The following is a 13,876-nucleotide window of genomic DNA, read 5'->3' as shown; positions in this document are numbered from 1 at the left end:
ACATTCCTGCCACCTGATTCTGTACTTAATTACAAAGGGCCAGGCAACTTTGGCTTGAACGACCCCAAACAATGAACAAAACTAATCTTCATTCCCCTTAAAAAGCTAACACAGTCCAAAGCAAGGAGAGGAGAACTTCCCTTTCTCTGTCCCTATTTTAACTCTCCAGAAAACAGGCAAATGAATGGGTAAGAGTTAATTGATAAAAAAAAAAAAAAACTGCCTATGCCTTCATAAATTAGAAATCCAAAACTAAGCATATATAGTACACACACCTATATTCTTGAATTTGAGATGCCGATACAGAAAAAAAATAAAAACAAAACAAAACAAACAAACAAACAAACAAACAAAACACTACATTCAAGTCTAGCCTGAGCCATATGGCAATGCCCCATCTCAGAAAACAAAAACATGTAAGAAGGTCAAAACTACCCTGAATCCCACATCCATCCATTTATGTAAGAATACTATAAAAGCTTCAAATATAAATCAAATTTGTGGATTTCTATAGATACTCCCCAAATATCACAGTTACCAAGGCTATTGGTTACCCTCTACAACCTGACAGTAAGACCCTGGTACTCAAGACACCGCTTACTTAGATCATAGAAAAAAATGAAGAAGTAGAGCTAGTGCCCAACTAAAAGCTTCACCCCTCCTGACTAACATCCATGGTGCTAGGAGGTACTTTGCATGCTACCAGCTGAGAAAGTAATCATCAATATCACCCAGCTACAAACCCCACAACCTACAACACCAACCTGCCTACAAGATTATGGTGCAATAGTGGCACAACTGTTACAGGAGTAACCCACCACCTTCTGATTGGGTTTAAGACCCATTCCATAAGATGGAACCCACATCTAACACTGCTAAAATGGCCAAAAAACTAAGACAATATAGGTCATAGGCCCAGGGGAACACCTAATGCTATTACACTCCCAAAGGAATGGCAATAATAATAATAATACCAACTCATAATGGCATACTGCTATCCTTATACATCAGTGCATCAGGGAACCTTCTTGTAGTAGATGGTAATTAGCATTGAGACCCACGATTGGACAATGTGCAGACAGTGAGAGACACTGGAGTCATCAGCTCTCAGTGGGATGTCTTTATCAAAATCCTCTCAAGACTCAGGAATCTATGCAGAAGAGGAGGCAGAAATTTTAAGAGCCAGAGGTGGTAGGTAATACTAAGGAAACAGCACCTTCTAGACACAACAGGACTAATACACATACACATATAAACTCACAGAGACTGTGACAGCATGCACAAGACCTGCACAAATTCAAACCAGACAAATCCCAGTGTGGAGAAGGGAAAGTAGATACAAAGTCTCACCCCTAACCAAGAAACTATTTGGAATTGATACCCTCCCCCTCCGCCCCCTCCCTGCCCGGCAAAGAGAAAAAATTAGTTTTCTTCAATAAGTATGTAAATGGGTATATTTCAAGCAAACTCCAGGGCAGGCCCCATGCCCAGGAGTGCAGGAGTAGTTGGCCAACACAAAATAGACTGTTTTGTAAGTGTGTGCTTTGGGGTTTTTTGGTTTGTTTGTTTTACTGATTTTAGTTTGTTTGTTTGTTTAGAGCTTCAGGGTTTTTGTTTTATCCTTTCTGAGAGAGAGTGAGAATGAAGCTGGGTGGGGGAGGTGGGGAGGATCTGGATGAGTTAAGGGATAAAAAGAATATGAACATATATCATACATAAAAATTATTTTCCAAATAAAATTAAATCAGATTTGTTCATTTATTCATGATGTGGCACATTTGACATCATGTAACTGTAAAATTATGTTTAATAAACTTTAATAATATGTATTTTTCTTTTAATCAAAGTACTTGTATCTCATGTCTTAAATAAACTTGTAAATAATATCTGATCTAGGATTCTCTGATGAATCAAATTGATAGCTAAACCTTCATTCATCTCCCATTCTAAGGGGTGGCTAACTTCTAGTGAAAGGGACCTAAACATTCAAATTATGGTTCAGACTATGTGTGCTAGTTAAAAACTATGTATTCATAAATATGGCTTAGCTCTGCCACACATCACTTGTATTTTCCTAGCTAAATTAATTTTCATTTATAAACCCTGACAATTGATGGAGATCTAAACAAAATATACTAAAATACTAGAAAATATGAAACACAACTTTACTAATATTATTAAATTTTTATTGCATAAATTATGTCAAATTTTCTATGAAAATATTCACTTATTATATGTAGGTAATATCCCTAGCTCTTATTTTTTTTAAAAAGACTACTTTATACCTATATATTTTTTAATCTCACAACCAAAAATATTTTTTAATCTTTAGAAATTAAATAATTCTAGTACCAAACACTGAAAGTATTGGGGAGAACATGAGCTAGATATAGTAACACACTGAAGGAATATATATATATATATATAATATATATATATCAATTTCAGGATATATATATTATATATATATATGAATCAATATATATATATATATATTTCATATATATATATATATATGAAATTGATTGCATCTTTATTATGCCACAAATACCATGAACCCTTCTAAGCACTGTGCTAACCAAGCAGTGGGAATGCACTGGTGAACAAGCCATCCTGTCTTCATGTAATGTCCAATATAACTGAGAAATGAGAGGAGACATCAAACAGAACACATATGATTAGTTTTGAAACAAAAATGGTCAATGAGGGTTATTACAAAATCATCCAAACTTATCTGGAAAGTTAGGAGAAGTAATTGTATCAACTGTTTCATCTTTTGTTAACCCAACAATTCTAAGTGTTCATTGATCTATGTCTTTTTGCGTACATGTGATGATATGTGTGTACATGTTTGTGGAGGTGTATGTGCTATGTGCATATGTATACATGTTAAGTGTGGCAGCTGGAGGGCAAACTCAGTGCCATTCCTCAGGGGGCGCTGTCTACCTTGGTTTTGTGAGGTGGAGTTGCTCACTGGCCTACAGCTCACTGAGTAGGCTAGCCTGGCTGGCCAGAAAGCTCAAAGATCTGAGTGTCTCTCCTTCCCAGCAGGGGATTGCAGCATGCCACCATAGCTGGCTCTTTTAAATTAGTACTAGGGATGTAACTCAGGCCTCACATTTGCCCTGCAAGGACACAGGCTGAGCTCTTCCCCAACCCCAACCTTAGCTCTTCCTCTAGGCAACATCATTATAAAAGCTTGACTGTTGTCCTTAGGAACAACTATTCCCCCAGGGTTTGGGAGATTAGAGGTCCTTACCCAACCACCTAGGAAGACTGTATACCAAATGGATCCATATCCCAGGTCCACAGCAAAAAGAGAAAACCAGCAAAGGACACATTTTTATCCCCTACTTTCACTCATATTTCACACATCATGGAACAATTATGTGGAGACGTTTCCTTAATGGTAGTTCAGATCTGCCTGAAACCCCCACCCTAACTGTTCCTTTTCGTATTAATTACTCAAGTCTCTATCTAAATGTCTTCTCCTCCAGGAAGCTTCTCCTGTGGCTACATAATCTAATACAGCTTTCCAGTCATTCTCTATTACAACCCCAGATTTTATTACTTTTATGGCCAAATAACTGTCCAAAAAACTGCCTAGTACATTTGTTTATTTACTTATTAGTACACATTAATCCAACAAACTTCACTGGTCCATGAGAGTAAGCCTCGTCTTATCCTCTGTATCAGCCTCAGATTCTTCCTTGCTTTGTTTAGGTAGTTGGGAAGAAAGAAGGGATGTTTCTAGCTCAGAGTGAACGGTGACTGCTTTTAGGTCAGTTACAGCAAGACTATTCTCTTTATCAGCAAATGGCTCAGAGAAAGGAATTACTTTTTTTAATAAGGCATTACAGGAATCTCCCAGTTCATGAGGGTGTTTCCTTCCTTCCCAATAAAACATACAGGAAAAACCTTACCTTCTCCTGTCTTTCACTTTTTATAAGAAGTGATGCTGAGCACGATGACAGACCTATTACATCCATGACAGAAACACCACAGAGATGGAGGAAAAGCTGATCCTGACTGTCATGTTCTTGATTGACTCAATCAACACTGAATGACTACTTCAAAGGTTGTGGGATAGGGTGCTGACTTTTAAACCAGATTAATTAAGCCATGTTCTATGTCCTGTTTTGATACTTAGAGCCAAAACACATTGCAAACTGTTAAGTTTCTTTTGTGTCATTAAGAGGTGGCTCATGCAGCCTATAGGATCTTCAGAGGCTTAAATGAAATAACGGAAGGGCCAAATGCAAACAGAATACTCAAATCAGAGCATTGCTGCTTTTGTTACTATTAGGCAGCAACTTTTAAGACAAAATTGTGACTGGTCTATATTTACAATTTTGCAGAAGCATTCATTTTAATTTTTATGTAAGATAACTTATCACACAGTAATTCATTTACTTAGATTTGGGCCATCCATAAAGTAGCTTTCAGGTTTTTGGTTTTTGTTTTTTTTTTGGGGGGGAGGGGTTTTTTTGTTTGTTTGGTTGGTTTTTTTTCCTCAGATTTGAAGTAGGTAAACTAGAGAACAGGCAAGAATCAGGTCACTACAAAAGTGGCCTTGAGTTTCAGAGGCCAGTATTTTTAAGCCCCAACTCTTCGAACTTAAATGGACAACTTTCATATTCTATTTTTGCCTTCCTTCACAAATATTTCATCAGTATTTTAACATGGCTTGATGTTTACAACAGATTAAAATAAAAACTGTACTAGTAATTAAAGCTATACTCTTTAATACTCTACAACAAAAACACAATTGGGGAAAACAAGTGCCATGCTTTAGTTTCTACAGTTTATATACTTTTTATATCATACCTATAAAGTAAAAATAATACAGGCTATACAAATAAGATCTTGCCCAAATCGTTGGTTCAAGCTCACTGTAACTCAACTGTCATATAAAATGTCACGGATGGTGGGGATCCTGAATGAAATACAATCATCAGAGTTTCTACAGTAAAATATGAGTTGTATCATCACCAGAAAATGATGTCAATTGAAGTCTGTCTTTTAAAAGTTAAAGCGTCAAAAAGATTAAATATAGATGACATAGAAACAAGACAGGTAAAACACAGATGTTCCACCACTGCATCAGGCCTGCCTAGGCTGGTTCAGATAAATTTCTGCTCTCGTACCTATCTAAAAATATGAATATCTCCACTACTGAGAATACTTTATCTATTAACTTATTCTGACAAAAATCACTACTCATACATCATGGGCAACACCCAATCTAAAGCCTTCATGGAAAACTCTCTTCTTATTTTTGTGGCCCACTGTGTCTGCTTTGCAGGACCCTCATTACAATTCCTAAGACTGACGGCCTGGGAAGGCCAGAACAGCTTCTGCTAAGAGACCATGGTGGCTACCACCTTCACCCTGTGCCACCATTTTAGTTAGTGTATATGCAGTTTCAGTGTAGTAGTCAAGTAACTCTCCATTATGCCATTAAATTATATATTGTATATAAGTAGTCATTACATACATAAAAATGCATTAATTTGTATCTAAAAATTATCTTCCAAAATTAACAAACACATAATATTCTATTATTCCAACACTGTTTTAAGTCCACTTTTAAAAAAATATACACTTGATAAATTTAAATGTTCAGCATATGTTTGCCAAGTATTAACTGTTAATAAACAATGTCACTAGCATACAAACATTAGCATACAAATGTCTTCCTCACAGTGGTGTCAAAGCAATAACACAAAGTAGTAAAGAACATTCCCATGTATGTCAAAACACAACTACAACTATGCATGTTTCAAAACTTCAGATGCCTCAAAATAGTTTTATAGTTTTAAAGTCGGGTCCTAATTCTATGTTCTAACACTAATAAGTAGTCATGATCTCCGTGCTTCTAAAAAGGAAGATTCCAAATTCATAACTTGGCACTGTAAACTACAGGGGTGAACTGGAAATCACCCTCCAGACCTGGGCATCCAGCCCCCGTTCCAGAATGTGGTCTAATTTTAAACAACACAAGTCTGTTCTCTTGTAGCAACTGGAGATGTAAGCCATACTTGGTGCACTACCACAGACAAGTTTAATCATCTTTCTCTTCAGTCTAGATTGCTTTATGGGCAAAGTGGTTTTGAAAGTATAAAAATAAACCTTTTACATTTTTTGATAGCTTTTAAGGTACATAGTATTTATTATACTATTTCTAAGAATAACAATAAATCTCTACATAAAATACTAGAACTTGCCAGACATGGTGGTGCATGCCATTAACCCCAGCACTTGGGATTACAGAGGCAAGGGGATCTCTGAGTTTGAGGTCAGCCTGGTCTACCTAGCAAAGTTCCAGGCCAGTCAGAGTTATTGTGAGATCTTATAACTATCTCAACTTCTTTAAGAATCACTCCTTTAAAAATCAGGGGGAGGGGGCATTTTATTCTTTTCCTAAAATAAAAGACATCAATCAAAAGAAAAATTCTCCAAGCTAAGAAGACATTTCCGACCCAAATAACTTGGTGGTTTAGAGGAAACAATCTGGAAATTGGGAGGAGAGTTGGTATCCTTTGTTCCCATAAAGATCTCTCTCAATAGCCCTAAAATTCCTGTGGATTAGGATGTCACCAGTGGAGAGTGTGTGCTTTGCCTGCACAAGGCTATGAATTTGGCTCCCTCCCCAGAAGACATAAACTAGAAATCTTAAATTGTGTCAACTGTTCATCAAACAAGATCTGTATTACTTCACCTGCCTAACTTCCTTCAGAAACAAAATAAAACAAAAGACTTATAATTTTTGTTTGGTGGGGATGTTTTAAGGATGAAAGAGAGGAGAACAAGATGGCAGGCAGCCCATATTAATCCATAAAAACTCATATTCAGTATCACTTAAATCTTCTTCAGATTGTAGCCACTTAACAGGAGCATATAGAAAAACATGGGGGGGGCATTTTCAAATATAAGAACCAACATCTAAACATCAAAGCTACTTTTAAGTGTCCTATGTTATATTTTCATTTCTATGTTTAATAAATACTTGGCAAGTGTCACTATTTACTATGTGTTTCTCAGGCCCATCTTCAACTCTTAGCAAATTCTTCTTTCAGTATCATCACATAATGTTAACAAATTATGAGCTGAGGATGTAGATCAGTTGGTAGAGTGGCTGCCTAGCCCTGGGTTATATCCCGAGGCCACATAAAAATGGGTGTAGTAGTACACGCCTATAATTCCAGTACTTGTGAGGTGGAGGCAGGAGGTTGAGAAGTTCAAGGTCATCCTTGCTACATGGGGAGTTTGAGGCTAATCTGAGCTAAGTGCTACTCTACCACAAAAAAAAAAAAAAAAAAAAAAAGTATTTATAGGCTCATCACTATTTCGTTGGTAGTGTGGTTTAAAGTTAAACACATTTCATATAGAAACTGCTCATGACTATTATATTTAATTTAAAATTCTCAATAATCAAACAAAATTTCTGGAAAGAAAATCTGAAGGCAGAAGGATTCTTTATTTAGGTTTCTGCCTTCTCCCACACCACACATCTGCAAGCTGCCAGTGTGGAAAGGTAAGAGCACAGGGGGACAGCAATGGTTAAGACTGAATAGCTGACCAAATCTTGATTCTGTTTTGATTATGTAACACAGTTCCCTAAATGGGAGACAACCTCTCAAACAGTGAAGGTAACCTGGTCACTCAAAGTGTGTCTTTCAGTTTCAAAAACAAGTGCCAAAGTTGAAGAAATCTTTGTCCCAAACACAGCTTTCCGATTTTTAGTATCTTATCTCTAGATACTTAATCAGATAGGGATTGTGCCATGTTACTTTAGCAGAGGAGGGAAAAACTACCTATGTATCAGCATTATTGTAAGAACAAGAAGAAATATGAAGAAAAAGAAAATAAACATGAAACTCATCATAGTGATGGCACACACAATGCAAAAAACAACATTTATTTTTGTTGTATTCTTGTTTGGGGATATTTTTGAAACAAGACTAGGCTAAAGAATATGGAACTCAACCTTGTATGTCCTTTCAGTGAAACTCTTCACATTGGAAAGATTCCCTTAAGTCTGGCATATTCCTCAGCAACAAGTTTGGTGCTTCCAGTATTAGAAATCAGGGTTCTTATGTCAAAAACAGCTTAGAAAAGAAATTAAAAACTATTGTCCCTTACTCAAAAGCAATGTACATTACAGGGAAAGCTAAATACAAACAACTAATTACACAATTATTTAACTATCATTTTGGTCTGTGCTATAAGGAAAGTACTAAAGCCAGTGGCAATAATCTAACAGAACCAGAATTAAAATTTCTATGCAAACATTCCACCTTCCTCTGGGTTCTTCAATCACTCTCTCTAATCAAATCTACTGCAAACCCTTAAGTAGGCTTGACCTGTTTATTTGGTTAAACAACAAAATACACAACTAACCTGACGCTAGCCAATTTTATGATCAGAACTACAAAATTTTAGAAACTTACAAGCCACAAATTAATTTCAAATATTTTATATAGGGGCTTCTTATTGCAAGAGAAAGCCAAGACTTGATACAGGTTAAGTGCTTATCAGCTTTCCATTACGAAGCTGGGTGAGAAAGCACAGTTCTTAATTATAAAGCTGATATGCTTACTTCATGTTTGCCATTATTCACAACACATTTATCAGAATGCACTCATACTTATTACTGAAATATGAACTGTTTGTGATTTTTTTTTAAGACTGGAACAGTCTTAAGTAGCTTACTAGAGAACTCTTTATCCTTCATTTATCTCTTAAAATTTACAACCTTAAAAATTAAAAACAAGCGTCTGTTGCCATACCTTTAACGACAACTTTAAGTTTCCTATCTTCTGAAATCAGTAAACACACAAGAGACAATAGTGATCGGATTAACTCTCCCATCAAAATGACATTTATTCTATAAGAATAGGATATTCTGCAATGTTTGTCTTAGATGTGCTGGAAATTAATGTAGAAACAATGAACCCAACAACAGCCACTGTCAATTCTCCAAAGGTGGCCTCTTTAGCTAGCTAGCCCATAAGGCAAAGCCAGTTAAGAATTCCTATTGCCAACTGTAATAAATGGAAGAAATATATTTAAATCAAACAGCACCATCTAGCAGAGCCCTCATTACTTTGCTCCTAAGAGTTGATGTTACTTGGTATTCAGTTTGTCGGGTCTGAGAGCAAGAATGGCAATAGCTTGTTTTTCTGACAGAATCATAGAACTGGCACTGGAAAGGACCAAACATACCAAGTCTAACTTCCTTATTGTCTCAGCATTAAACAATTTTACTTTTGTTTTTTAAATTCATTGAGACTATATAGAATCGACTCAGCTGAATATCAGCCATTCCTGGGAGTCTAGCTAAAACCCAAATTACTTTAATACCAAATTTAATACCAACCCCCCAATAAGGTTATGTTTTCAATACATTACAATTCCTTCACTCCCTATAATGTGAAAATCCAGGTACTTTATAAAGATTAAAGCATCCTCCTACAGATGTTTGTATCAGATATATCACAGCCAAATAAATGATTACTAAGTAAACTAGTATTTTAGAACTCCAAGTCCAGTAAACTGCAGTTTCTTAACCAGGCAATGATACCATATATTTTATATATTCCTTGTCACAGCATGATCTTAAAAATATCGGGGGGGGGGGACCAATAGCATCTCTGCATTAATTTTTGTTGTTGTGTTTTGTTTTCTACACCAAGGCCTGCCACCTCTAAATCCTATGGGAATTGTGTGTATTGCTGCCAACACGAAGATTAGAAAATGTTCCCATCCCTAGGGCACAACAAACTTTCAAGGGTAAGACTAACTGCCTAAAGCAATGAGGGAAAACTCGGTAGCCTACACATTAGGTTTTTATTTACGAAGCTATTTTTGTATGCAAGGGACCCAAAGTACCTCTGCCCCCCCCACCCCGCGCGTGCGTGAACCCCCTCAATAAGACGGTGTGTTCAATGACAAGGATGCCTGACCCTCAGATCAGACCCAGTTACCGGGAATCAGTTGAACATCTGCACTTAGGAAAACGGGGGGAGGGTTCTTCCTCGGTGTCACAGTCACTATTCGCTCTCATTTTAGTAACAACCAAATCGCCGTTACAAGTACACAAGAATAGCAGCCAACAAGCCCGCTTCGCAGCGTGCCGCGACCGTGGCACCCCGGCTCTCCAGCGTCCTCCCGGCTCCCACCGAAGTTCCCACCTGTATCTCCCACGACCCAGCCAAGCGGCTCGCACCCAGCATCTCTGCCGCAGCCCCCTTCCGCCCCGCGTCCACGCCGCGGGCAGCCCTCCTCGCGGCGCCGCCACGGCCCACGGGACCTGCCCTCCGCGCCCGTGGCCACCGCCTCCGGGGACACGACAAGTCTCAAAAAGTTCTGGGGCCGCCGCCGAGCCGGTGTGTGTACCGCGAGAGGCAGGAGCGCCAACCTCTCACGGCCGACCCCGCGCGGGCCAGCACACTTTCTCCCTCCGGGAACTCGGCGCTCCCACTCCCAAACTTCCCCCGCCGCCCCGGGCCGGCTCGCCCGGCCAGCCGGCCTGCCTGCCTGCCTGCCTATGCCGGGGGAACCCGCGGACCCGCGTCCCTGAGCCCGCCCGGCCCACGCCCGCACTTGCCCCGCACCCGGCGGGGCCCCGCTTCCGCCCGCCCGCGCGCCCGGCCCGCCGCCCTCTCCTCGCCCCACGCTCGGGGGCCCCGCCGCGGTCCCGCCGGACCCCAGCACCCCGCAGCCCGCTCCCACCCCCGGCCCGCCGCGCGCAGCGGCCCGGCAGTCCTGGACCACAGCTACAAAGTTACTTTGCGAGGAGGTGAAGCCGCGGGTGGTTCCCCTCAACCACCCAAACAAGTTTCCATCCCCGCCGCCGCCCCCCGCCACGCGCGTTCCTCCCGCCACCCGCCGCCCGCGGCCACCCGCCGGGGGCTCCCCGTGGAAGCGGCCGCTCCCCGAGCTCCGCGCCCCCGCCCCGCACCTCCCTCTGCAACCCACCCCCCGGCTTCTCTCCCCCCCACCCCCAGGCGGGGCGGCCGTGTGGCTGCGGTTCCCGGAGAGTGCGAGTGCGTGCGCGAGTGTGCGCGCGTGCGAAGGCGGAGGTGGCTGCGGCGCGGAGACACTCACTTCTCCCGGGCCTGGCTGTCGGACGGGACGGCGCTGCTGTTACTCTTGCCTTTGCCGTACATGCTTGTGCCGAGAGCAGCTCCCACTGTCACGCACCTGTCAACCCATCACAGCCTCCCCGGGAACAGCCCCGTCCCCATGGCGACCCACGCAGCCACCCCCACCATTGGCCGCCCCACGCCAGAGCTCCGCCCTCCTCGCCCTGGCAACGCGCGAGACTGACAGGCCTCCCCTCCCTCCGGCCTGCCGGAGCGCGCGGCGGCGGCTCGGCCTTAGCGGCAGTCTCCTCCCTCCTTCCCTCCCTCGCCGGCTCCCTCCCTCCCTCCTTCCCTCTCCGCCGAGCTCCCCCCCTCCCGCTCTCCTTCCCCCCTCCCCCTCCGAACCCGGGCGCTAGGGGGGAATTAGAAACTGCTCTAGAAGGATTTTAAACAACTGGCTGTTCCCTCCGCCGCCGTCCCGCCCCCCGCGCCGCCCGCGCCCGGCTCCTCACTGGAGAGAAGGCGCGGGGAGGAGGGGAAAGTGCGGCCTGGAGTGCCTGGCAGCGACTGCGGAACGGGAGTCGCCGCGGCCCCAGACTTCTGGGCGCCCGGCGAGTCCAGAGACAGACCCGACCCACCGCCCCAGCCCCGGGGGGGCCCCTCCAGGCCCCTCTCCCCCTCCTCTCCGGCCTGACACCCGGTGCCCGTGCCCCGATTGACCACATCCCCACTCTCTAGGTGTCGCCTCCCGCCCTGCTCCCGGAGGGCCAGCAGGCCGGGGTCGCCCGCTCTGAACCCTCGACCTTGTGGCTGAGGGACTAAGAGACTCTCCTCCTTGCCCGGGGAGGCACTGGACCCCGTTCCCGGATCGCCCGTCCAGGTGGTGTCGCCTGCTGAAGCCAAGCCCTATGTCCCAAGAGAACACCCTGCCTAGTGTCAGCCTCCTTTCTATGAGGGGAGCACACCCCCAAAGAGGCCAAGTGGCCTACTCCTGGGACCATAGTGGCCCACGCGAGGCCTTGGTCTTTTCCTCGTCAGGACTCTGCACAGGTCTGCGGCAGACCCGGGGCCCAGGCAGTCTCTACTCGGCCTGTCCTAATAGTTTGGGTAGGCAATGTCATTTCAGTTTGACCCCTTGACTGGAAAGAATCAGAGAAGGCCCTGAAAGACATCCCTGTACTTGCCCGGAGGAACAGGCCGCCAAGCTCAAGGTGTACAAAGCTGTGCCCAAGCTGAAAACTCCTCGAGAATATTTTTGGATCCAAGTCCCTAATCTCATTTCAATGAATGCGCAAAAGTTTCTCTAGACACAGGCAACCTGGTTTCTGATAGACTCCATCCTTTATTTTGTCGGAGATCCTTGGCAGTAAAATCAGACAGGGTGGAAATCGGGTTGGGAGAAGAGATGAGCTTCAAATGGGAGGTGACAGGGGAAGAGAAGTGCCATTGGGGTAGGACAGGGAAACCTCAGAAAAGGATGAATAGAGGAGGAGGAACGGTTATGCTAAGGAAAAGGAAATAGCATTCAAATGAGGATGCATACCTTTCTATTGCGCACAGCTTTAAGCATTTAGCAGTAGGATCATAAAAATGCATATGGAGATTCTGAGATAGATGGAAAGGAAAGAAATGGAGTTTGTGAGCTCTGATAGCAGGTGACAGAAATAAAACAGCAGAAGGTTAAGGAAGGGCAGTTAGTAGGAAAGAGAATCAAAACGGGTTGGCAACCAAACATCAATCAAAGACTGCCGGAAAATGAAGAGGACGAGGACCGACTTCCACTGCTGGCAAGGAAAATGATGAGGAAAAGCAAACTATAAAAAGAGAAAGTAGCTAGAAGAAACAGTTAAATGGACAAGGCATGATCATGACAAAAATAACAGATCATAGACATGGTTTTTAAAAATATACATTTCTACAGAACAAACAGTAAGTCAGTAAAAGAAGTAATATAAAGTATAAAAGGTGACATTGGCTTAACTAGACTAATTCCAAAGAGAATTTGCCATTTCAAACTCTAGAATTTCCCTTTCTGTTTTAACTGACCCACAGTAGTGGCTGAGATACGGCTTGCATGTTCTACCTTCTGGTTCTAATAACCTACAGAGATTTGGTGCTTGGAACATTACATTCATGGACTGTGAAGACCTGAAAGAAATGAGCCAGCAATCCTCTCTTCCAAAAAACTTGATCAAAAGGCTCAAATGTATATAAAGTTGTTACCATTTGCAAACACTACCTCCAAAGCTAGCTTGTAGAATTGTTGCCCAATTATCCTCTGTTAGCTTTACCCCAGAAAACGTTTACCATCTCAAGGCTCTGTTACCCATACAACACTGCATATATAATGTTGCTCAGATACGGTCAAGAAGAGACCTCTGGCAACTGCCGAACTACTTTTAGGTCCACAACTATGTCATAACATTTTACTATCAAAGGTGGTGAGCCTAACTAGGACCTATATCCTTGACCTTCCCTCTTCTGCTTTGTATCACACTGAAATGTAGCCACCACCTATGTCAAGAATAAAAGATGGAGGCCATCTTGGCCAAGTGTGCTGCTACTTGGGGGGCATAACACACTCTTTAAAAAAAAAAAAAAAAAAAAAAAGATTGCCTTGCCAGGTAGCTTTCCCATGAAAACAAAAAATGGGCTTGGGCCGTGAAAACAAAACAAGAAAAACAATGTGTTTATTTGCTTGCAGAATGACCAGTTCAACCTTGAGTGGAAACCGAGCACTTATGTGTTTTAGCTTCCACTAGGGCTACTTACTTTGGATGGCCAAT

At 42.5% G+C, this 13,876-nt stretch overlaps 1 protein-coding gene across 3 annotated transcripts in view; it reads right to left on the bottom strand.

Annotated features, from left to right (window-relative positions):
* Positions 1–11,269, bottom strand: part of Ssbp2 (single stranded DNA binding protein 2) — a 259,016-nt gene extending 247,747 nt beyond the window's left edge. The window contains exon 1 of one of the 3 annotated variants that reach the window (XM_035440490.1): positions 11,113–11,269. In XM_035440490.1, the coding sequence (XP_035296381.1) occupies positions 11,113–11,174 (62 nt within the window). In that variant the 5' untranslated portion in view covers positions 11,175–11,269. The remainder of the gene's footprint in view (positions 1–11,112) is intronic. The other 2 variants (XM_027401755.2, XM_027401753.2) reach the window with 2 other exon arrangements.
* Positions 11,270–13,876: the final 2,607 nt, after the last annotated feature.

Source organism: Cricetulus griseus, chromosome 2 (assembly GCF_003668045.3).
Source record: "Cricetulus griseus strain 17A/GY chromosome 2, alternate assembly CriGri-PICRH-1.0, whole genome shotgun sequence".
NCBI lineage: Eukaryota > Metazoa > Chordata > Mammalia > Rodentia > Cricetidae > Cricetulus > Cricetulus griseus.
The sequence above is the reverse complement of the archived record's forward strand: the minus strand, read 5'-3'. Positions and strand labels throughout refer to the sequence as shown.